Genomic DNA, 24,489 nt, shown 5'->3' with positions numbered 1-24,489 from the left:
CCCGCTTCTATGGTATGTCTACACTGCACACTAACCCTGGGATCCAGGCTTGCGGACTCTGTGTTTCCAAGCCCCTGCTTGAGTGTCAGGCTGCAGTGTAAACCTGGGCTTACCATTGCTGCCCCAGGTCTCCCAACCGGGTCACACACCCGTCCTGCACTGCGCAGACCTTCCAACTCGTGTCTGCGGCTTGAGCTGCATCTTCACTGCAGAATTACAGGACTTGGGACCCAAGTCACAAAGGGACTTGGGCTCCGACCAACCCCCCCCCATCAGGGTCCTAGGATTTGGGTCCTGGGTGCTTCCTGACCCGAGTCAGCCTGACTTGTGTGTGTGTGTGAGCAGAAGGGGGCTGGGGCTCAAACCCGAGTCAGAGCCCAGGTTTACTGTGCAGTGTAGACATACCTGTAGGCTCTTCTCCTAGCAGGAGCCTGACACTAGGCATCAGCACAGGCCCTGGTCAGGTTGCACAGGCTTATCACTACCCCTCACCTTCCCCTTCCTCCCATGGGCAGCTGCCCCTCCCCCCCCGCAACTGAATGGCGATGGACCAACCACCTTCCCCCCGCTTGCATCCTAAACCTCCCTCACCCCGGACCTGCCTCCCACCAGCATCTCTAACCACCCAGCTGCCACATCTCCTCTTCCCCACCCATTCTTCAGCCTGCTCTGCAAGTTCTGGATATCTGGCTGAGACTCATGCCCCCTTCTTTGCAGAGGATCCCTCAGACCCTATGGAGAGGGGAAGCTGCTTGTAATCCAGCCCCCAGAATGTGTCCTTTAATGGCCTGACCAGCCCAGACGGAAGGGAAACGTGGCTGAGTGAGAGGTGCATTTGGTGCAGCTTTTTGCTGCTGCTTGGGCCAGGTCCCCTCTGTGGGGACACCAGCCCTGTGCAGAGCTCCTGCATGAGGAAGCAGCTTATGCCACTGCTGTCCAGTGCGGCCCGGCAGGGGCCTCTGCCTGGCCTTATGCTGGCACCCAAGTGGGGCTGATTTCCAGAGGCTTCACTCCCAACTCCTCCTAAGAAGGAAGGTTCTGCTGCCTCTGAAATCTTGCGCAAAAGCCGGCTCTAATAGTTGTGTGTTCTCCAGCGTGAGTCATCCCCACCTTCCCATAACAACATTCCTTCTCTGTGAAATAAGGTCCTGGCTGTTCTACTCTCCCCATGCATCTCCTTGTAGCCAGTCTGGATGCCTCAGGCCCAGAACAAGGAGCAGGGAGTATAATCATGCTAATGCTTTGCCCTCCCTCAGCAGCTGGGATGTAGGAAAACCTATACAATGGATGGGGAAAGTCAGGCACAGAGAGGTTGCAGAAAATCACACAGCAAGGCAGTAGCAGAGCTGAAACTGGAGTGCATCTGCCTCCTTTCCTTCGGCTCTTATATCTGGACCATACTGGGTGTCATGTAGAGCAAATGTCAAGATGATGTTTATTTGCAAAGCAGGAGGAACCTGGGATAACATCCTGGCAGGGAACTTCCTCTAGCATCCAGTGTGCACCTAATAACTAATCTCCCCTCTTCTGTTGATTCAGGGGACTAACAGTCCTGAACTAGGCTGTTATGGATCAGAACCATTCACACTGCTGGCATTAACTCTGAGGTAAATCAGAAGACACACAGCTCCCAGAGACGTAATAGGAGGTCAGCACCACTGAAAAATCCAGCTTCAGATCTAGAGCTGGCCATAGGGGAATGAGGAACTGGCCCATGTGTAGACCCTGAATATAAATCAAATATCTTTCTTTAAAGAATTCTTTTTTCCTGGCGTATGGAGCCAGGCTCGGATGCAGGGGCTTTAATGTGGTGCAAAGTGTTGGAAAAAGCAAGGTCAGGAACAATGACTCCATGGTGTTTCTGTGCTAACTTTCCTCCTTGTAGAGGGCTCAGCCATGCAGCTTTCTGATTCAAGAGTGGAGCTAGCCATTTGAAATGTCATAATAACCCTTTACCTTTCCTTTGGGCCTCTCATCCAAGGACCTCCAAAGTTCTTTCAAAACACCACTTGAATTAAGCCTTGCAACATCCCCAGGAGGGAGGTAATGTGAGAGAAACAAAGCAGTTTGCACAAGGCCATACAGCATGTCAATGGAAGAGCTGGGAAGAGAACCCAGGAGTCCTGACTCTCTCACTCCCATCCCAGAACTGGGAAGAGAATCCAGGAGTCCTGATGCCTAGACCCCTGCTCTACCCCTTGGACCACTATAAACAAATGGGCAGGTGCCCCCTCTAGCATACAAAAGGATGGCATACAATGTAAGTCATTGGTGAACTGAGCCCTGTATCTTCCAAAACAGACCTGCCATGCCCTGGGCACCAAATCCTGCAGCCCTGACTTCATCAAACCTGCCATTGATGTAACGCATATGCACTGTGGGATTTGATCCCTAAACCGAATGGGGGAAGCGCAAAGTCCAGCAGTGTTTTAATGAAAGAGCTGATGAACAGGCTTTTGTCTGCTACAGGTCAACAGGAATTTGGCTCCTTGAAACTGATGGACATGGCTCATTCCTGCCTGGGTGCAAGCTGGTGTGCATGTGATATGCTGTTTGGTGCATTAGCACATCATCTAGAACAAGTATGAGCAAACTGGCCATTTGTTTCAATCATTACACTGTGCCAATTGCAATTCAGATGTGAGGTATGCTGTTCAATGAATGGGAATGTGTGTGTGTGTGTGTGTAATACCTTGGTTATTTTTAGGTCCACTCTTTCTGTACATCCTGCTACTGATGGAGGAAAAAATACACACACCAGCATATTTGAAATTGTTTTAAAAAAATCTTTCCTTTTCATTATTAGCCAACCTAGGACCTGCCTTGAGACCTTAATTTAAACATCCCCTTCAGGCCCTTGTCCAAGTATGTTAGTCGCCAAAAGTGACTGTGTTTAGTACAGCGGACTTTCACGGTGAATGATAAATTCACATAGAAGAGGTACATTTGGGAGGCAGAAGGTAAAGAGAGTCTATAATGAAACAGCAAGTCTGTCTGTCTGCCCCACTGCCCTCTTCTTGGAAAAAATCAGAACCATTCCACTGTGTGTCACAGGCTCTGTACTGCTGGCAGCTGTGGGAGACTTCCTTAGCATCTGTGTAGGAAAATGGGCTTTCAAATCAGCAGGATCTATCTCTATTGGCCTCTCATGTTAGTATCCGAGTCTGCTCATATATTTATGGATCTGTTCTCACACCATCCCTGGGTGGAAGAATCATAACTGTGATTTTATAGTCAGTGAGATTAAGTGATTTGCCTGAGGTCATGCAGAGAGAAAGTCTGTAGCAGAGCTGGGAATTGGAGTCACAGCTCCCGAATCCCAGCCCAATGCATTAACCACAATATCATCCAGTCTTCCTCTGTTGACCCTTGCTGCCCTCATGGCCAGTGGCCACAATCAGTCACCATCCAGTCAAAGGGGAGTGAAAGTCTACAGTACAATTAAAACAAATCAATATACAGTAAAGCAATTGTTACTTTTTCATGTACAGCCCTTGGGTTGAAATTCATAATTACTCATCACAATTCCGTAAAACAAGTTAAGGAAGCCTCTGTTCCCAGCTGGATTTCTCTCTCCCTCCTCCTCCAATGTTGTAGCCAAGTGGGCAAAAGCGTGACAGGAACTATTACAGCCTCTTGCCAGCTGGCAAGAATCCAAAGCACTTTTTTCTTTTATCCCCCTTTGACTCATCTTAAACTTGTTACTATCTAAGGGGAGAATGTCCTCAGCCTTCCCCATCCGCCTCTATGTATTTTTAAACCTGTTCCCACACTGATTTTTAATTAATCCCCCCGCTCCGGTGCTAAGAACCAGTCCGAGTTTCATCCAAAAAGGGCGCTCTGGTTTTCCCCCCTCTCCTTCTAAACCCCTGTGCGAGGAAATCAGAGACTATCTTGCAAAGCAACTGAGGGCTGGGGGGCCGGGAGTCTTTTTCATTTTTATTTCTGTCACTTTATGGTGCAGATTTTTTTTTTTCAAAGAAAGAAGAAGAAAAGAAAAGAAAAAAAAGCCACCGAAGAAATCTCCCAAGGCAGCAGGGCCGTGAGGGGAGGATGGGGAGAAACCCGAGACCAGCAAGGGGGGGAAGCGGGAGAGGGAATGTGTGCGCCCGAGGGAAGAACGGCGGAAGACAAGGGAGAGGAGCGGGGGAAGCCAGGCTTTAAAAGGAGGCCAGCGGAGGATTAAGGGGAGGAGATCCCGGGCAGGTGGGGGGCGCTGAGACGCCCTAGCTGGGGAGCAGCCGCTCCACGCACGCAGCAGGGCGGAGAGGATGGACCCGTGCGCCCGGGCTTGTGCCCCCCGCAGCCGCTGCGTCCCACAGCCGGAGGCGCCTCTAGGGGGCACAGCATGGAGCCTGGGCTCCGGGGGCGGGAGCAGCCGCAGCCGCAGCCGCAGCCGCGGGGCCCGGGCGCGCCCCGCAGCGGGGCAGCGCGGAGCACCGAGGCGGTAACTGCCCGCAGGGGGTCGGGGTGGCAGCGCGGAGAGGTCAGTGCCTGGGCCGGGCGCTCCGGCTCCCTTGGGCCCCTGGCGCCGCCGCGCGTCTGGCTGTGGAGTGAGTGACCCGGGGCCACCTCCTGTGCCGGGCGCTGCCTGCCCCTTTCCGCCGGCCGCAAGGCGGGGTGGAGAGACGTGACCCTTCCCCTCCCACTCCCGTGTGGGCTGAGCATCCCCGCCCCAAGTGGCAGCGGCCGGGCGGGGCCCTGCACTCCGCCGGCAGGACTGGGCCCACCCCGGCGCCCCGAAAGTGGCCGAGCTGGGCCAGGGGGGTGAGTGCCGGGGCCGCGTCGGCTTGTTGCTGCCTCTTGTCCCTGCGCCTTCGTCCGGCCTCCCCGAGAGCGCAGAAACTTCCTCCCGGGGACAGGCGGCTGGTCCCCGGCCTCAGGTTTCCCGCAGCTGGCGATTCGCCGCGCTCCTCCGCCCGGCTTTGGAAACGCCTCGCATGGGGAGAGCAGCGGACTCGGCGCGCTGGGGGAGGCTCCGCCGCAGCTGGTAGGTGACTGACTTCAGCTGGTGATTAGCACGTTTAAAAAACCCAACAGTTAGTCTTGTAAAGTGTGTGTGTGTGTGTGTGTGTGTGGTGGGGGGGGGGATTCAAGTCAAACCTCCTTCGCCCCCCAGGGGAGAAACTTCCTGGACAAACTCCACTGGGTCAGCGCTGAAATTCCTAGAAGTGTGCTGCGGGTGGGTGGGGAAGGGGAAACACACATGTAAATAGTTGGTTGTCATAGCCTACGTGCAAACTACAGCGGGAAGGCTCCCCCAGGGCAAATCCCAGAGTGTTTACATGCTGCTGGATCCTGGAGGCAGATTTTGGCTGAAAAGAGAGATAGAGGATCTAGGGAGGCTGATCTAGTCCATGGCTAGGAGGCTGTTGGAGATTTCGAATCCGAGAACTGCTGGAGAAAGACTCCGGCCGGCCCTTTGCACAGAAACCACAGGATCAATCTTCAAGGGGGCCAGGAAGGGACAGAGAGGGAATCGGGCTGCAGAGGCTAAAATCCCAATCTCTCATGCATTGACCTAAAGGTGGGTTAAACTCCTGTTCATAAATCTGCATTCTCTGAAGCTAAGAGGTGTGTCAGGGCTGGGGGAAATGCAATAGTGCTTGTAGCATTTAGTTGTGTCTGTGCTGGGGTGAGACACCCTTGGCCAAGGCTCTGTCCCCATACTGTATTTAAAGGAACAATATCATGGAACTGCCAATGGCGGGGACTTTGCATGGACAGTCACAGGGGAGCTGGGGTAAGAGGTGGAGAGGGAGCAAGGGGGGGTTGTGTTCCAAGATGCTATTCAGTAATACCAGCCTGACTTCTAAATCCTCTTCTGTGGTCTTGGCTGCACTAGGGAAGAAATCCACCCCTGGTATCTCTTCCCCGGCTATGTACGTTCAATAACTAACTAGCCCCATAGAGCAGCTTTTATCTTCCTCTCTATTGCTGGAATCCCCAAAGATGCCTAAGGGACCAAAGTCAATGGGAGCTGAGCACTCAGCCAATTTCTTGAAAATTGCAGTCCATGTGTTTTTTCTGTGACTTCTTTTTGCTGGATCATTCACTAACTATGTTGGTATGTACATTTCATAGAAACTCAGGGTTGGAAGGGACCTCAGGAGAGGTCATCGAGTCCAACCCCCTGCTCAAAGCAGGACCAATCCCCAATTTTTGCCCTAGATTCCCTAAATGGCCCCCTCAAGGATTGAACTCGCAACCCTGGGTTTGAAGCCAAGGCTCAAACCACTGAGCTACCCCTCCCATTTCCCACTCTTGGCAACTCTGAGACCCCCATGCCACTTCCAGTGAGTAGGAATTTTTACAGGAAAGGCTGCTATTGGCCCACTCTGTCCCCTTCAATTAGGTGAAGGAGCTTAAAAAAAACACCCTGAGCTTAGAATGTGAATATACTGTTCTCTTGAGGTAGGATTTATTCATTGTTTGCATCCTTTAAAACAATGAGCCATGCTGGTATCCTTTCAGAATCTGCCCAGAGAAGTGCAACCTTAGCCCATGTTGGGCAGTGGGCCAGAGTAGAGACAACTAGATGAGAAACCCTTTCTAAGAAACCTGTAATGAGTTATGTGGCCATCTAACTGGCTTGACCCACGTGTGACAGATTGTAGTTCAGTTCCCAGCCATGGTGATTAGTGTAATTAGCAGAACAAATCTGCCTGAAGCAGGCTTTGTAATTAGCAATCAGCTGGATGCTTCTGCACATCTCTGTTAGGGGTAGTAAGGAATAAACCCCATGTAGTATAAATCCCAAAGAAGCCAGGGTGAATTTACTACTGGGAACAATCCAGGAGGGCTAGGTCACTGCTCTCTGGGTGTAAAGCTTTCCCTGTATAGAACCCAGGCTCCCCTCCACTGCCTGCCTTGTCCACAGCTCTGATCTTTCTGGGTCACTCTGCTCTTTGGTTCTTTCCTGCTAGTCCTTGCCTGCTCCAGTCTGTTTGTTCCCTTCATCCTGGTTGAGAGTCTGATGAGTACCTGTGAAAATTGAGCCATGAGTGCCTTGCATCTGATCAAAAAGAAAAGGAGTACTTGTGGCACCTTTGAGACTAAGATTTATTTTAGCATAAGCTTTCGTGAGCTACAGCTCACGAAAGCTTATGCTCAAATAAATTTTAGTCTCTAAGGTGCCACAAGTACTCCTTTTCTTTTTGGGAATACAGACTAACACGGCTGCTACTCTGAAATCTTGCATATGATCCTCGAGTGAATTGGTGACAGAACCCAGGAGTCCTGAATTCCCTGTCCCCTACTCTAACCACCAGACCATGCTCCCTCCCAAAGCAAACTCCTTTATGCTGCTGGCCCTTAGTTGACTTTTACAGTGCTGTGACGAGCCTGGTAGCGCCTACAGCTGGCTCTGGGTCATTCAACCTGAAAATACAGCCAAATAAAATAGCCCAGTCGGTTCCCGGCCCTCCAGCTGGGCAGAACAGGCAGCTGCTCGGGCCAGCATAATATTCAGGGCCTGGTTAGTGGCTGCAGGGTTGGAAGGAGCTGATGTGTCCGGGAGCGCAGGGCAACTTCAGGATGAAGAGCTACACTGCGATGCATGAACAACATGTGGTATTCAATGCATGTGGTATTTTAGATACAAGCTCTGATTCTTACAGCTGCAAGCCCTGTTCTGAACCCATCACCTGAACGGGGATTGTTTTGCATGTAAACTTCCCACGCATGGGCCTCTCCTGACGCGCGGGACAGGCTGGGGTAACAGCTGCTGAAATGACCCAGCAGTAGAATAAAACAGGGGTGCTCAGGACATGCTGGCAGACTGCTGCGCCAGTGTCACCCCCTTTCTGGCTGCAGGACCCTTGCAGAGGTTGTTCTTCCGCAGGGGCTGGGATAGGTGGATTTTTAAGGCCCTATTTCAAGAGATTGGCATCAGGTCCTCCATCCCGCACCAGCGTTGAGAGCACTCAGCACCACACAGGATCAGGCCCAAATACGTGGCAATTTAGGACAGACCTGGGCACCAGGCTCCCAATGTCTTGCAGAGTGTTTGATGCACATGGGTCCTTTCGGCATTGAATGCCTCTGTGCAAATACATTTTGAAACCCCCCAGTGCTAGTAGCTGTTTCCTACCTGCATCACCCTGAAGGAAGACAGCCAATGCTGCTAGCCTGTGTTGCTTGGAGCTTCCCCAGCCTTCAGTGGGTGCTAACCCTCTTCCTGGCTCCTGTATGGGGAGTTGAGCGGCCATAAGTCCTGACTGATATCAATTGTACCAGATTTGAGGAGATCTGTCCTGCTCTCTCCTGCTTTAAGCTTGGCAGACATCCAGAGGAAGGCAGAGCCCCATGATTAGGCCAGGGGATTGGCCACTGGGACTCCTGAGTCCTAGTCCCAACTCTCTGGGGCTCAGTTTACCTGTCTGTGAAATGGGGATAATGCTTTTGTTTCTCCCAGGCTCTGGCTGTTAGAGTTCATGTTTGCACTTGTAAAGCCCGTTAGATCCTTGTGTGAAAGGCGCTGGAAAAAATCTACTTACTTGTGATTTAATTAATAGTCCTCCATTAGTTTGGAGGCTAATGGGAATTTCATCACAAGGTGACACTACATTGGGGTATGCTGATGGCTCGCTGCAAATATCGCAATTGTCATGACACACAGACTTTACCCGAGGGAGGAAGCCAAGAAAGTGGCAGCCCTAAGGATAATAATGGGCAGTGAGCAATTAAACAGGCTTGGCTTCTGCGGGGGGATAAAACCCATAAAGACCCCCGTCCTTATTCCCCACGTTGCCCATTTTATTTCCTTCTGGGCTTGGCAGCTGAACTCTTTATCCACGGGAAGAAATGGAAGCAGTCTAATGATGATGGAAAAAGGGATGGTGCAGTAGCTGTGACGGGTGCAAAAGCCAAGTGGGCAGAGGCATTATTTAGGGCAAGGAGGCATCGCTGAGATTAGCAGGGGAAATTGAGCAGAGGAAAATCTAGGTTGGATACCAGCCAAAATGTCCAATCAGTGAGCTCCGGCAGGCTACAGAGGACTCTGCCCCATTGCTTGAGTCATTTGAGGCTGGACTAGACAAAGCTCTGGGAAATACAGACTGCAGGGAGCAATCCAGCACCAGTTCTGGGAGGTCTCTTTTGTTCCTAACTTCTCGGCTAAAAGACTCAGAAGAGATGAGTGGAAAGACCAGCACAAGCACAAGATCCTGTGGACTGGTAACCCTTACTCACGGGAGCAGCGCTACTGAAGCCAGTGCGCAGGGCTACTCGGGAGCAAAGAGCAAGCCTGAAATCACTAAGCTGATGAGTCTCAGCTGATTCCCCAGTCTCTCGGCAGCCTGGCTTGCTGTTCAAACATTCATCCTAGTGAGCTCGCTGGAGGTTGGGCTCTGGCTGTGGGGCAAGGTGGCTGGAGCAGGGAGCTGAGGCATGGAGTGGGATGGGGGATGACAAGTAAGGAGATGCTGTTAAGAAGTGTAGGGCCCAAGGGCGCTTTGCTCAAAGCGGGAAGGGGCAATGAACTGTATGGAACAAGGTGGGTGTTTTCCATTCCAACCATCCCCCTGCTGCGTTGGGAACGGAACATGGCAGCATCGGGCTAGTGCCTGCTGGAGAACCAGCACCAGGGCTTCCTAACTGAACTTCCCTGCTTGCCCTGCTCTGCACCTGGAAGCTTCCTCTGGCCTTCATGTCACTTTCCTTCTCTCCAGCACTAGGGGCCCAGAAATAGAAGCCCATATAGCTCTGGCTGGGGTTTTAGTGGGTCTCGTTCGGTGGCTCCAGCCATGTTGCATTTCACCAGCTTCTATTTTCTTCACTTCCCCCCCTGCGGCTTCCAGGATGGGGTCGATCCCCTCACATGCTCTCAGTGGCTTGTCACGCTACCTGCCAACCCCTCTCATGCCTGGCCTTCACCCCTCCTCGCCAGTCCACTCCAGGCCTGTGGCTCTGTCCTGGGCTCCTGTCTGTGCCGTGAGCGCTTCCTTCTAGCAGAGAGGTTGCCCTGAGCCTTCCAGCTCTGCTACACTGCAGAGCCCAGGAAGGGAACAGGGGCTTCTGCTACTCACCCTGGGCTTTGAGTCTCGCACCGGGGGTGCGCCTGGGGGACTCGAACATGTCTCTGAGATGGGAGAGGGTGTGAACCCACTTCCCAGCCTGCTTCCACTGCCTTCCCTGCCGATTCCTTTCTCTGGCTCAGGGGCCAGGTCTAGCTCCCCAGAGTCCCTAAATGATGCTGAAGGCTGAGATGGGACCTGCTGCTGCCCAATTGCTGCTGGGGATTGTCCATTTGCAGCCCAGTGGGGGGCCCTTCGCCCTCGTCCTAAGCAGCCCTGTATGCAGCACCCCTTGCCCTGGCAGTAGGCTCTGAGTGTTAGCCTGTTGCTGGCCTGTTCTCAAAGACATTTCAACAGGGAAGCCCAGCAGCTGCCTCAAGTTCGTATCTGCCCAGAGGGGGTGGCGGCAGCACCAGAGCTTCTATGCTCTGGCAGAGCTACTGGCGTTTCTTGCTGGACACTGTTCCCTCAGAAGCAGAACGAGGCAGGGCCCCCCCAGTGCATGGCAGAGTGGTGGTCACACCCTCCCCGGGCAGCCTTTTAGTGCATAACCTTGCTCTTCGTGACTTTATTGTTGATGGGCTGAAAATGCTTTAGTGAGCCCCAGACCAGGGGAGGCCTCCTCACGCCCTATACCTTGCCACTGTGTACTCTGTCCCCATCTGAAATGAGCATCCGTCAGGGGGAGGGGGGGGGTCCCCTGGCTTTTCTGCAGAGATGGCTAATTCCTGCCAACTCTGGTGAGGTTCTTGTGATGTGAACGCCAGTGCACTGGGCACGGACTCGAGCCCTCTGATTCATTTCACACCAGCGGTCGGGGGGGAGCTAACTGTTCTGGGTCATTATGGACCCAATCCCATCACAGAATCCACTATCACAGTTAGCACTAAGTGACCCCGTTGGTCAACTTCCTGGCACAGCCAGGGGCTGAATGGGCCATGGAGCGGGAGCTCAGCCCCCAGACGTGGTCCCTTTGATGTTGGGCATCATGGCTGAACTCTGCCACTGCCCCTGCTGTCCTTGTCCTGGGAGGAACGAGCAGCCTCCAGCCTCCCAGGGACCTGAGTCCAACAATTCAGATATTAAAGGGGAGACTGACCAAGAGATCAAAGCAAAGCTAAGGATGGAGGAAGGGGGCAGTGCGGCTCTTGCACATGGCAGAAGGCTCTGGGAGCATCTCCTCTTTGCCCCCTGGGCATGGGTGGCGCTGGAAGGTTACACTGAAAGGGAGTTATTTTTAACCATCATATATTGGTGCAGACTGTAATTATGATTCCCCATCTCCTTCTGTGGTGGGAGGTGATTCCGGGGATGATTGTTCCAGCCGGAGCAGTGCTGCTTGGCCCCTCCCAGCAGTCGTGTCTTGGATGCCTTGCCCACGTGGGTGACAGCACAGTGGTGGAGGGAGCGCTGTGGCTGGATGGGGGCTGGGGCTTCCAGGGCCATGTGAAGTTTTTTGCTGCCTGGCATCACTGCTTGGGATTGTCATCAGTTCCTCTCTCAGAGGTGTTGGCATGGGGGAGCTCAGCTCTTGCTCCCATGATGCAGCCTTGAGCTCCACCTCCATTGACTTTGATGAGGCGCAGAGTGGGCCCCGGGTGAGACCTAATGCAGTGGTACCTTCTCCTCTGCTTGTCTTGGTAAGACAAGGGTTCAATTGTGCTCTGGAGTGTGGCGCTCAGGTGCTGTTCCAGCTAATGGGGTTGGAAGGGCGCTGCCTGTAACAGACCAGGTCTCTTGAGTCACATGCATCAGAAAAGTGATATTGCATTCGTTCCAGTCAAAGGGGCTGATCTTTGTAGCATTTGTTCAGTGTTCAGCACTCCCACGGCACGCTGCATCGGCCCTGCGCTGCTCCGCCTCACCCTGCTTGGCCCCTAGAGCACAAAGCAGATTGCAGGCGACTTGCCTAAAGCCACAGACGAGGACAATGGCAGAGCCAGGAATTGAACTCTGGCGCGCTCGGTGCTAATGAGGCCTGAGCGGGAACTAGAACCAGAACCGCGCTGCTGAACGCTGTCTCCTAGCCTTGCCCAGGCCGGGCTATTGCACAGCTGCGTTGCAAAGAGAGACCTAGACACCCACTTCTAGAGATCCGGCTCTGAGCTGTGCTTGGGCACTGCCTTGCAGCTAACTCGGCATGAGAGCTCCTTCTGAGACCAACTCCCTCCTTCTGCTCCTTCTGAGACCTCACTCCATCAGATCCAGTCTCCTCGTCTCCCTCCCCTCCAAACCTCTAGCTGTTTGTTCTCCTGCTCGCCCAGCCTGACAGAGCGATTTAAAATGCACCCACCTTTTAGCTCCTACAAGTTTGTGTCCTCAGTACTGTAAACCCCCAAAGTTCACAAAGCATGAGTTCCCCCCAGAAAACCACGTGAATTTAAAAACTAATAATAAATGTGGGGGGCTTTTTATTTGCCATCGTGTGGGTTGGGTTTTTTTTTGGTGTTTTGAGCCTTTAAGGTGCACTGAGGTCACTTCCTCCACAATCACAATTGCTCATGCAATCAGTCCTATCCAGGAGCTGCCTGCATCTTTAAGCAAAACATCAGACATGGTGAGAGCTGGCAGTGCTGAGAACCCAAGTTGCATGTGGGCCTGGGACTGCCACGTGGGGCATATGGGAGGATGTGACAATTGGCTTGCAAGGAAGTGGTCCCCAGGATGGTATTGGGCTGTGTGTCCAGAAAGAGTGTGAGCATCTGGTTGCCAGAGGGCCCCTAGGTCGGGTCCATTCCACGTAGGGCATCAGCACCAGGAATTTTTCTCCTCTCCCCAAGGAAGGCAGAGGTCCAGGCTTCCTGTCCTATAGCATTCTCTGAAGATACCGACATTCCTCGGGCATCTCTTGCTGTCCAGGAGCGAGCAACTGTTTTGCCTGCTGTACATGAAGGAGTCGCTGTAGCAGGCTACTTTGGAAAGCAGATTTCACAGGGATACTGAGAGGATTCACTGGTGACGGTGCATCAGTCGAGGAATAGCGATACTCTGGTTCAGCAGCACTGTATCCCATCTGGGCTCCAGGGCCTGGGTACAGGAGAAAGCTGCCTGCTGCAGGTGAGTCACTGCAGATTAGCCAGGGCTGTTCTAACAGGGAGTTCCTCTGAAAACCCCCTTCTGGAGCCTGTGACCATTCCAGTGTTTTGGGGGGGCATGAGCTGCAAAGTAGAGAAACTGGGGCATCTGCTTTAATGGCTTCTTATAGCACTCCAGCCAAGGAGGGAGGCAGCTGCACAGAGCAAACAAGCTCACATGTGAGCGGCACTTTGCTGGAAACATAACAGACCCTGTTCTTGAAGAATCAGCTGAGCGTGGGGGTGGCATGGCCCAGCACTCGGCTTGTGTGGTCTGGATCAGGGGGAAGGTTTTGAAAGGAGGCTGTGAGACTATATCTTGCCCCAGGAAAGTTTTGCTTCATACGTGGCTGTTTGGTGCAATCTCATCCATTCCAAAGGCCAAAGAAAAACCCTTCCCTTTTGCGAAACGGTGTTACGAGCCTCAGGGATGAGCCGTGCCTGGCAGGAGCACCCAGGGGTGAACTGCAGCGAAAGGAAGGAACTCGCTTCAGGCCTTACTTCTGTCTGGAACTTTAACCAGGGGCTCCCTAGAGCCTCTTCTCACACAGCAGCAAGCCTGGATCCAGGAGCTGGCATAGCCACTCTCCTGACTGCGCCTTCAGAAGTGCCGAGGAAAACCAGGGCCGCCCTTCCCCAACTAGCAGGGATTGGATTCCCCAGGTTGCTCACCCAAAGTGTAGTGTTTGGAGCAGGGGATTGGGTTAAATACTGCCGGCAGGACTGAGGCTCTTCTTGTGGGGAATGTCCTATGATAATACCTAATTCTTGTCATCAGTAGATTTCAAAGCCCTTTACAAAGGTCGTCAGTTTCGTTATCCCCATTTTATAGACAGGGAAATTGAGACACAGAGAGAGGCAGTGACTTGCCCCAGGTCACCTGGCAGGCCACAGGCAGAGCCAGGAATAGAACCTAGGTTTCCTAACTCCTGGTCCAGTGCACTAGCCACTAGACAACACTTTCTCCATCCTTTTGTCTCTGCTTCTCGTGGGTAACTAACAGGAGAGGGGTTCCGGGGATCTGGGTTCCTTTCCCAGCACTGCTGCTGACTCGCTGGGAGGCTTCGGTGAGTCTGTGCCCCCATCTGTAGAACATGGCTCAGGATACTGTCCTGGCTCATGAGGTGAGCACCTGGGAGGCTTTGGGCTCATTGGATGGATGATGCTATGGAAGGGTGGAAGAGAAGCATCTCCTTCCAGCATGCTGGGCTCATTCTATACTGCCGAGCAAGCCAGAGGGATGCTGCCAAAACTAATACGCCTTTGTGTAGTGCTTTGCCAACCCAGGCCTGTGGTGCTGGTCCTAGCACGAGTTGAATGAGTTTTAATGAAAGGCTCATTGCAGGGATTGGAAGCTTAACATCCAAACTCCCAGTCTAGGAGCTGAGCTGCTGTCTCGCACTACAGTGCTAATGCCATTTCTGTAGCATCTTTCATCCCATGGGATCCCCAAAACCTTCCCAAACTGCAGACGTTCAGCTCTGCTGAAATGCAGCCACCTCTGGGGTGGCAGGCAGCAGCCAATAAGCTATACAGCAAACTGCACTTCAGGAGGGATGGGGCATCTTTCATCAGTGACACTGGGGCAAACTCCCCTCTTTTACAGGGAGTGCAGTAGGGTCTCAAATGCCCACACAGAACAGAGAGGGCTTCAGTCTCTACACATAGTGGGGTTTTGTGTTCCTGCTAAAATATCGAATTAATCAATTAACTCGAGTGACAGTGTCTGGGAGTTTTAGAATCTGATGACAACGCTGGATTCTTTTTTTTTTAAAGAAGCTTATGTAACCCTGGGGGATTCTATTAATAACAATAATGGGGCCGAGGTCTGGGAACAGCCATCTCTAGCAAGGAGTATTAAATGCTTCAACTTCTAAAAACACACCGCTTTGTGTGGTACCATCTATGCTCAGGGGAGGGCATTGTGGGTGGGGGAGAATGTCACGTGAAGAAATTTTGGGGCAGGGCGAGTTGTTTCTTGCTTATCCTGAAATGCCATGTGCAGTGATCATTTGCAGGACAAACAGCCTTTCGGGCATCGGAGAATAAAATGATTGAGACTGTTCAGGGAGGCCAACCAAACTGGGCAGTGCCCCTTTAAACGCAACACACCCTCTTCTGATCAGCACTCGCCCACCCCACCACGGAGCGCTCCAGAACTCCCCTGCCTGGTTGGCTGCCTGGTTGGAGGGCTGTGCAGAGAAGCCAAAGACTGAGCAGATCGTGGAGAATCAACTCCCTGTCCACCTGGACAACCAGCACCTCCCACTCAGAGTGGAGGCACAGTCGTGTGGCAGGGAAGGAAGCTCGCACGGCCTGTGTGATCCTGGTCTGGAGTGACCAGAGGCCTGCTGGCTTTTCTTGCCAGCACCAGATGAACCCCAGTTCATCGCACAGAAGTCCACTAGCTCACTTGCCCTTTTCACAACTAGCTGCTGGCTCCATCCATTGTGCGTGCTGCACAAGAGATGCTGTGGGCCTGATCCAAAGCCCGTGAATTCAGCAGGCTTCGAATCGGGTCTTGCCTGAGGAAACCAGAGGGTAAGTAGCAGATCGTGGCTCAGACGAGTAGAGGGCATAGCAGCAGAGCCGGGCACGTCAAACCAAAAGGTGCCATCTTACACAATTGTCATCTTTATTTTTAACAGCTCCGGCTGTGTGAGCAGGCACTTTTGACACAGGTCATTTCCAGTACTGAAGGGTGAGAATAACAGCCGGGCTGTGTGGGACACAGGTAAACTTAAGTTTGACTGACAGATGACTCTTGGAATGAGAGTCAATTGGGTGTGATGCTTGTTAGTCCCCAAGCAATTATAGATGGTTGCCTTGAAAAGCAGCTGGGTCTTTGCTTCGCTCTGCAGGGTAACGTGGTGCTTTAGGGGAAGCTAAATGAGATAGGAAGGGAATTAGGTTTAAAGAGACTGGCAGCCAAAAATAGGACCAGCCTATTGTGTGCTTTAATGGTAAGACTGTGTGTGAAATTTACAAGAATCCTCTTCCCTGCAACTGCAGGGAATGGACTGCGCTCTGGGGAGTGGATTTCACTCGACCCGACAACAGCCAAAGTTTACAGCAGCATCAAAGAGGCTTTGCAAAATCCACGGAGTTTGGAATTGTCAGCAGGACATTTAAAAGTTTTTAATGTAGCTTTTTAAAGGTAGGTCAAATCTAAGATTGTAATTGAGGTTAGTTGCTCTCCACAGAGGGCTGGAGACAACACAATATAAACAACAGCACACTGAAGAGAAACAAATGTAATCTTAAGAAGTTTCAGAGTAGCAGCCGTGTTAGTCTGTATTCGCAAAAAGAAAAGGAGGACTTGTGGCACCTTAGAGATTAACAAATTTATTAGAGCATAAGCTTTCGTGAGCTACAGCTCACTTCATCGGATGCATTCAGTGGAAAATACAGTGGGGAGATTTATATACACACACATAGAGAACATGAAATAATGGGTTTTATCATACACACTGTAAGGAGAGTGATCACTTAAGATGAGCTATTACCAGCCGGAAGTGGGGGGGTGGGAGGGGAAGGAGGAAAACCTTTTGTGGTGATAATTAAGGTGGGCCATTTCCAGCAGTTAACAAGAACTTCTGAGGAACAGTGGGGGATGGGGTGGGGGGGGAGAAATAACATGGGGAAATAGTTTTACTTTGTGTAATCTTAAGAAGTATTAGGAAAGATTTAAAATGCTTGGTAACTGCATTTGGTAGCAGACAGTTTTAAGGGAGAAAATCTCGCTCATTTTGGGGCTGACTCCATCACTTTAGGTGGCTGTTAAGGCAACCTTTATAATGCCTTTCCCCATGTGATGGAGGCTTTAGCAGTATGTTTCAAAGGCAGATTTAAAAACTCACTCATCAGTAGGCTGTGGGTTTTGTTGGTTTTTTTCCTTTAAATCTCCCTCATTCAAATTGTCATAGCTTGACAGCCCTGTGCCAGGAACACACTGTCATCATGAAGCTTTGTATATTTAATTCCTTCCCTCTGATACTAATAATGCCTTCAGATGATTAAAATTGGAAGAACTTTAGCATCTCATTTGCTTTCCATTGGTTATGCTGTTCGCTGGCTTTTTGCTTCACTCAAATTAGGCAGTGAAATTAGGCAGGTCGCCTTCCTTCCTTCCTTGTGTGTGTTTTTAGTTTCTAATCAATTTTTCTTTCTGGCTGTGGTGCGCGAATCCCTGTGCTGTAGTGACTGGGTTCCCAACTCTGCAGGGGAAGACTGCGAGTTGGTCTGAGTTGGTCTGTGCTATATCGACAGTTATGATTTAGAGGCATGGTCACTTTAACCCGTTATGAGGAACACAACTCAGGCTGGGTCCATGCTGTAATTTTGCTGCCCTAGCACCGTGGCGCGTCCACATCTACGCACTGCGTGCTTATATCGGTGCATTGTGGGAGAACAGGCTCTACTCCTGCATATTTAACAAAGACTTGCAGAGTAATGCACATGCTGTATCTCCGTGGGAGAAAAGCCACTCAGACGTGGCTAACCGTTCTGTGCGTGCCAAGTACAGCCAACCCGTGTCTTTGCTCTACGCTGAGGGGAACGCCCTAGAATCACAAAATATGCAGTAGGGAGCCAGAAGGGCAACTGCCAATATACCCCAAAGGTACCACATGTGCAAGAAAAATACTCTTCCAGAGCAAGCCGTGGTTTGAGCATTGGCCTGCTAAACCCCGGGTTGTGAGTTCAATCCTTGAGGGGGGCCATTTAGGGATTTGAGGCAAAAATTGGGGATTGGTCCTGCTTTGAGCAGGGAGTTGGACCAGATGACCTCCTGAGGTCCCTTCAAACCCTGATATTCTATATCTAGAATATAGAATAACAGGGTTTGAAGGGACCTCAGGAGGTCATCTGGTCCAACTCCCTGCTCAAAGCAGGACCAAACACCAACTAAATCTGTCTCTGTGCTGCTCTGGAAGGGTATTTTTTTGCACATGTGGTATCTTTGGGGTATATTGGCAGTTGCCCTCCTGGCTCCCTACTGCACATACCAATAGAAATATACTGTCCGTATGTTTGTTTATTTTCTTGCTTTCTCAGTAGCTTAGTAGACAAGTGCTATGCTTAATGTGCAAGTGATCGCAGGTTCAAATCCTGCCTGCCCCAGAAGAGGTGAATATTCTCTCCTAGGTCAGACTAGATCTAATAATCTCTCCTGGCCTTACATTATGACTCTTGCATTTCGTTGAAAAACAGGGTTTTTTATATCAACCAATCCCTGAAGTGCTAGCAGCCCAAACACAACAGCGTGAGCTCTTGCAGGATCACTGAGGAAATGCAGCCGACTATGAGCAAAAAGCAAACCGCTTCCCAAGCTGTGCAAAGAACAAGAAGTAAATGGCAGAAAGAGGGATCAGTAAGACAGACTTTTATGTTATTTCAGTTCTCCTGCCACTGACCCTGTAATAAGAAAAGAGCTTTTTCTCTCACCCACTGATGGGGTCTGTGAAGCCCTCACATGGCGTTAATGGCGAGGGTTGTTTTAAGTGTGGCCATAAACCAGACCCCTGGCTCTGCCCTGATCTGCTCCCTGTGCCTCTTTCAAGAGACATCAGCTTAGTTTGACAAAGATCTTGCTGTCAGCCCTATGACACTGCAGGGGAAAACCGAGCCGGATTCTGCTTGGCTTCCAGCATCCTCACTAGAGCTGCAGGCAGAGTCTGGAACGGGGACGTCATTACCATTAATGATGGCAGCACATGAGTTATGGAAGTTCACAGCTTGGTGATCAGACTCCCGGCTCAGCGGCAGTCAATAATAATAATAATAATAACACTGATCATTAAAAAAAACAATTTGTTTGGAGAATAAATGTGACCCTCCTAAGATCCTCTGCTACTTTTGTTTTGTTTTAATGGAGATATTTTTCTTGTTGCCTGAAGAATGGCTCTGTTGCTAAGGCCCTGGGCTGGGAGTTGGGAGATCTGGATATTGTTGCACACAGACTTGCCGTCCCTGCTCCGTGCCTCAGTTTCTGCAGCTGTAAACTGGGATAATGAGACCAACCATCCAGAGATGTTGTGAGGCTAAGCTAATATGTGTAAGATCCTTCGACATCCTTACCTAAAAGGTGCCATAGAAATGGAAAGTACAGGGTGAAAGCCTGAGTCCTTACTCGCCATGGCTTAAGTGTGAAGGTTGTCACAGCAAGGGCTGCTTGTTTGTCCTGTTAGGAATTGGGCCAAGAAACCTCACGTTTGCCTGCGGTGCTGGGACATGTCCAGGGAGCCATTTGCACCTGCACAGATGAGCATTCGTCTCCCTTTCAGTCTCCCTTTCATTGGCAGAGTGGTTCGGGATGGGGACCGTTGTTTTCTTCCACCATACGTGCAACCGGTCTTACTAATTCATCAGGCAGATGTGCGTTGCTTTGTGTGGGCATGGGCTAGGCGCTTGTGTTTGAAAGACACCACCCGTTGTCTAGCTTCTGAGTGGGAAGGAGAAAAATGCCTCTAGGAGGATGTAGGCAGGAGGCAGAGAAGGGAAGGGGAAGGCCTGTTGCATTAGCCACCAAGTCCCAGCTCCTCCGCTGAGAGCCCTTCCTCTTCACTGTCTGCTAGTGATGTCTTCTGTTCATCTCTTTTCTCCCCCACTCTCTAGAAAGACCTGACCAGGAGGATGTCATGGCAGCCAGCAGCGCCAAAGCCAGCAGAGCCATGAGAAATCAGGATCCTCTGGAGAAGAAGCCCCTGGGACCTGCCCCTCCTCCCCGGAGGCACAGACGCAAGCTCAGGTGCAAGTCGCCAACCGAGGTGGCCGTGAAGGGGCAGCTCCGGATGCGCTCGCCATCGGGGGCCTTCGTGATGGTGGGCATCTCTGTCGTCTTGGTCGGCATGACAATCGCCGTTGTGGGCTACTGGCCTCACCGGGGCCCACATGCAGCTGGGCCTGGGGCCAGGCTGGGTAACTCCAGCGGCACAGGAGACATGAAGAAAGAAGTGAAGGTCTCTGCCCAAGCCCGCTACCTCCCTCACAGCGAGAAGCTGAAGCTGATTGGCCCTGTCATCATGGGCGTCGGGCTCTTCATTGTCATCTGCGCCAACACCATGCTGTATGAGAACAGGGACATGGAGACCCGCCTGTTGATGCAGAAAGGCCTCTACTCCATGACCCTGGGCCTTGCCCAGGACTTCAGCCAGGAGGACAAGTACTGCCAGAGGAGGACTAGCTTGCCCCTCCTCAAGGCCAATGCCGAGTGTGTCGAGGGCTGTTACAAGGTGGATCTCTCCTCCAGCGGCTTCCAATCCTGTTCCAGTCCCGGGAACAAATGGGCTGACTGCTACAGGCATAACAGGCTCCAGACGACGGCCCAGCTGCTCCATCACAAGGGGATTTCCCACTCTATGTCCCTCCTCAGCGTCCGCTCAGACTCTGGCAACTCCATGGAGGGGAACCTCAATCTGTCCTTCACCCGTGGGGCCGAGTCGGTAATTTCCTTGGCTGCCACTGCCCGGTCACTTCCCGTCATCCAGGTGAACAACTGCCTCATTGAGAAGCCGTCTGCAACTCGGGGGATGGGCGATGAGGGGGAGATCAGCCTGTCTGGGAGGCCAGATGAGGCACCACGGCTCTCATGGACTCTCCCACCCAGGGGTGGCAACGTCTCCCCCAGAGGAGAAGACCTCCAGGGTGGCCATGTCATTATTAACATAGACAGCGGGCCTCCATCCATCACTGCGGGCGAGACGTACCTGAACCCAGACAGCACCGAGAACGAATTCAGCTCAGACGTGCAGCTCCACAACCCAGGTCACTCCAAGTCGCTGGACCTTGGCAGGCCGGGCGTGCTGCTGGTGGCGCCCATCAAAGACCGGAAGAACAGGAGCTGGCCTAGACTTGACCAAATCAGTGTGGTAGGCTACGCCAAACTGGAAAGCACGGGTGAGTCCTCTGACAGACTATTGGAGCAGACAGATCAGCAGGGCCCGGACGAGACCAGCCCCAGCACCCAGGAGGTGTGAACAGAGACGGGTTCAAGGGTCTGACTTGGCAGAGGATGGGTGACACGGCCAGGACACCCTCCTGTCTTTTCGTTGCCTCACCTGGGGGACTGCTGGGCATGTTCTTCTTTTAAGCAGACGTTCCAATGTGGAGATGTGGGGAGGTCAGTGCTGCTGACTGAGGCCAGGACAGGCCTGCTACTCCTTAGGGGAGACTCTTCAAGGGATAGATGTCTCCTCCCCAGAGGCACCTGATGCTGAGGTGTCGCTCTATTTTTTTCAATGGGCAGCCTCAGCCTTGCCTTACGCCCCCCTCTCCCTGAGCTACATGAGGAACCCAGGCTTAGACAAGCGCTCCCCGAAAGGGGAGGTGGGGTGGGGATCCCTGCTACTAAGCCACAGGGGCCCCTTTCCTCCTCATTAGCCAGAAGGGCTGTGGCAGCAGGTGAGTGAGGGGCCCCCCGCACCGCCCCACTCCGCTAGGCAATTCACTGGCCAATGGAACATTAAGGCTGTCAGGGTTATTAAATGTTCTCTTGCCACCACCACCGAGATGCTGAGTCAATCATTTTGCCTGCACGATGTTTCATCATCTGTCTTTGCAAAGCTCGCGGTCACGGGTTGCCCCCCTTCAAGATGCCACTTGATGGGCTGGGATACCGCTGAGCCCACCTGTTCTGCCAGCCTGGGCTCCCTTTAACCTGTCTTGCTGAGCCAGGCTATTAAGCCTCCTCCAGCACAGACACAGGCAGGGCCACACCCAGCTGCAGAAAGAGACAAACACTGAGATCAGCTCTGGGAAGACTCAGCTTAAGAGACTTGCCCTAGCACTCAGGTGCCTACCTCTCTTGGAGTGCAGACCTAAAGTTATATTGTCTTGCTCTGTATAGAAGAATCTGCACAGCGCCCTCATAAAAATTCGCCCTCTCCCTCAATGTGAAGAGAAATATGCACCCCTTTGTGCCCTCCCGGTTAGAAATTGCATGAACTGGGTTTAATAATAAAAGGTAGATTTTTAAGTGGTTATAAGGGTTAGCAAACAGAACAAAGCAGATTACTAAGCAAATAAAACAAAACACACAAACTAAGCTTGATTCACTAAAGAAACAGGTTACAGAATGTAATTTCTCACCTAAATGTTGAATTTAGGCAGGATGCAGAGTTTCTTAAGCTCAGTTCCAGTTATTTCTTCTTCTAGATTGGACCCCTGTCTCAGTCTGGACTTACTCCCCGCCTTTCCCTTCAGGTTAGTTCCTTTGTCCCTTTAGGTATTTTCAGCAGTCCCTCTTCTTGGGTAGGTAGTGAAGGAGAGTCCCATTTTGCCTTCCTCCCCACCCTTAAATAAGAATTACGTAAGGTGGGAATCTTTTGTTTCCCAAACTTGACACCCCCCCTTTTAGTGGAAAGTTACAAGAAGTCCAAGATAATGTTTAGTATCAGCTGACAAGACCACCTGATCTAGTATTGTCACAGCTGTGGCCTTCCAGGAAGGAGAGAGATTAGTATCTTCAGTCTTGTTGTTTCGTCCTGATGGCCTGTTGGCTGGAGGGTGTCTTCCCAAGACACACCCAGTTGTAATTGTTACATAATCCATGTTCTTAACTTTAGATACAAAAATGATACATGCATAGAAATTGGATAATCACCTTCAGTAAATGGTAACCTTTCCAATGACACCTTACATGAGCCATTTTGCATAAAACATATCTTAGTTGTGTCATATCCATATTACACTCCATATTCTTTATGAAAATATGCTTATGTCACGCTCGCCAGCTGCCTTCAGCACCCGTCTCCTCCGTGAAGTCTCCTCTGCCACTGTCGGAGCGACAGGAGCCATCAGCAGAAGGGGCCTGGGCAGGATCTCTGGTGTGTCTGGTTTCAATGAGGAGGGCACCTGGCTGAACATGAAGAAGCAATAGGAGTGGGTCAGGGAAGGTCCACACTGCAGTTGGAGGCATGACCGCAGCTCAGAGGGGTACACCCCCTACTTGCTTTAACCTAGCTAGCCTGCTAAAAATAGCAGTGAAAATGCAGGAGCCCAGACCTCAGACCCATCCTGCTGGGTCTTCACTGCTAGTTTTAGCCACGCTAGCTTGATTAAAACTTGTGTGCATATGCCTCTTCAATCTCCACTCTAGATACTGCTGTGTAGCTAGATCTTTAAAGGGATGGCACTCACTTACAGCAGCTCTGAATTTGACCCTAGCGCTGAGCGAAACAGTGGGGAGAGGGGAGAAGTGGACTTCTTCCTGGGAAATTTTCACCATTTAATTTTGATCACTTCCCATCCCCTTCCCTGAAAGGTCAACTTTTGCCTCAAACATTGATACATGTGTCCCTTCACCTGTGTCCTCTGCAAAGCTCGTCTGGGGGGACACTGTTGGTGCACTGTCACAAAAACATAACACATTTTTGCATTTGGATCATGTGCTCATGAGACTTGCACAGCCCTGGCACATGCCAGGAAAGAGAAGGCTGGGGATGAGGAGGGTAACTTTGAACAGGATGCGCATTGTATTTTAAAAGCGTTATGATGTAAGCAGAGATGTGACAGCAGGTACCCACGCAGGCACCAAGCTAGCCATGAACAGGTGACAGCTTGGTCATCTGCAGCTATAAGGCTTTGGGCATCAGGTTGGTTTGTAACTACAGATAAAAGGGAACCTGGGTCTGATCCCGAGTTTGGTTGGTCAGTTTGTGCAAAATCAAGACTGAAGTTTTGCAAACTCCAACCCCAGCTTCCTTTGCCCCTGGCAGTCAGTGCAGGATCAGGTGCACTGGAGAAGCCTTCTCTCGCCTTGAGAACAATAGGTACAGGCTGTCTAGACACACGTCTAATCATGCATCAGTGCTGCTGTCTGACTCAAAAAGAAAAGGAGTACTTGTGGCACCTTAGAGACTAACAAATTTATTCGAGCATAAGCTTTCGTGAGCTACAGCTCACTTCATCGGATGCATCAGCTCACGAAAGCTTATGCTCTAATAAATTTGTTAGTCTCTAAGGTGCCACAAGTACTCCTTTTCTTTTTGCGAATACAGACTAACACGGCTGCTACTCTGAAACCTGTCTGACTCAGTAGAAGTTAAAGGCTCAAGGCTTGTTTCTCTTGTAGCCACGCACAGCCAGGCGTGCAACCCTTGCAAATATGCTAGCTCTACTGACTTCAGTAGGAGCTTGGGTAGATGATATTGACTTGTGTTAGGATTATATGCGGCCACCCATCACTAGGGGTAGTCAATAGTGCTTAAAATCGATAGCAATAGCAAAGTCTCTAGGGGACTTCCTGGCTGTTGTTGGGGTTGGGGGAGTGGGTTTTGTTTGTGTTACATCGTTTCAGGCAGGTAGGGATTGATGGGAGCCGGAGCGTTTGAATACATGTGGAGGAGGGGAGGGGTATCAGAATTCTTATGGTGGAGAGTCATTTTCAGAAAGGAAGGTTT

The 24,489-nt window shown here is 51.4% G+C and overlaps 1 protein-coding gene across 7 annotated transcripts; it reads left to right on the top strand.

Annotated features, from left to right (window-relative positions):
- The first annotated feature begins 3,873 nt into the window (after positions 1-3,873).
- Positions 3,874-22,761, top strand: TMEM200B (transmembrane protein 200B). 7 transcript variants are annotated; one of them, XM_043506182.1, is made up of 3 exons: positions 3,874-4,990; positions 18,302-18,461; positions 19,706-22,046. In XM_043506182.1, exons 2-3 carry the CDS (start codon positions 18,443-18,445, stop codon positions 21,064-21,066), a joined length of 1,380 nt encoding a protein of 459 aa, XP_043362117.1. In that variant the 5' UTR covers positions 3,874-4,990; positions 18,302-18,442; the 3' UTR covers positions 21,067-22,046. The 7 variants fall into 7 exon arrangements, with proteins under 7 accessions (XP_043362117.1, XP_043362119.1, XP_043362118.1 ...); XM_038377832.2 differs by lacking the exon at positions 3,874-4,990 and adding an exon at positions 15,041-16,247; XM_043506184.1 differs by lacking the exon at positions 18,302-18,461 and having other exon boundaries at positions 3,876-4,990; positions 19,710-22,045.
- Positions 22,762-24,489: the final 1,728 nt, after the last annotated feature.

This window comes from Dermochelys coriacea, chromosome 19, assembly GCF_009764565.3.
Source record: "Dermochelys coriacea isolate rDerCor1 chromosome 19, rDerCor1.pri.v4, whole genome shotgun sequence".
Taxonomy (NCBI): Eukaryota; Metazoa; Chordata; order Testudines; family Dermochelyidae; genus Dermochelys; species Dermochelys coriacea.
Note: the sequence above shows the minus strand (reverse complement) of the source record. Positions and strands in the feature narration are given on the sequence as shown.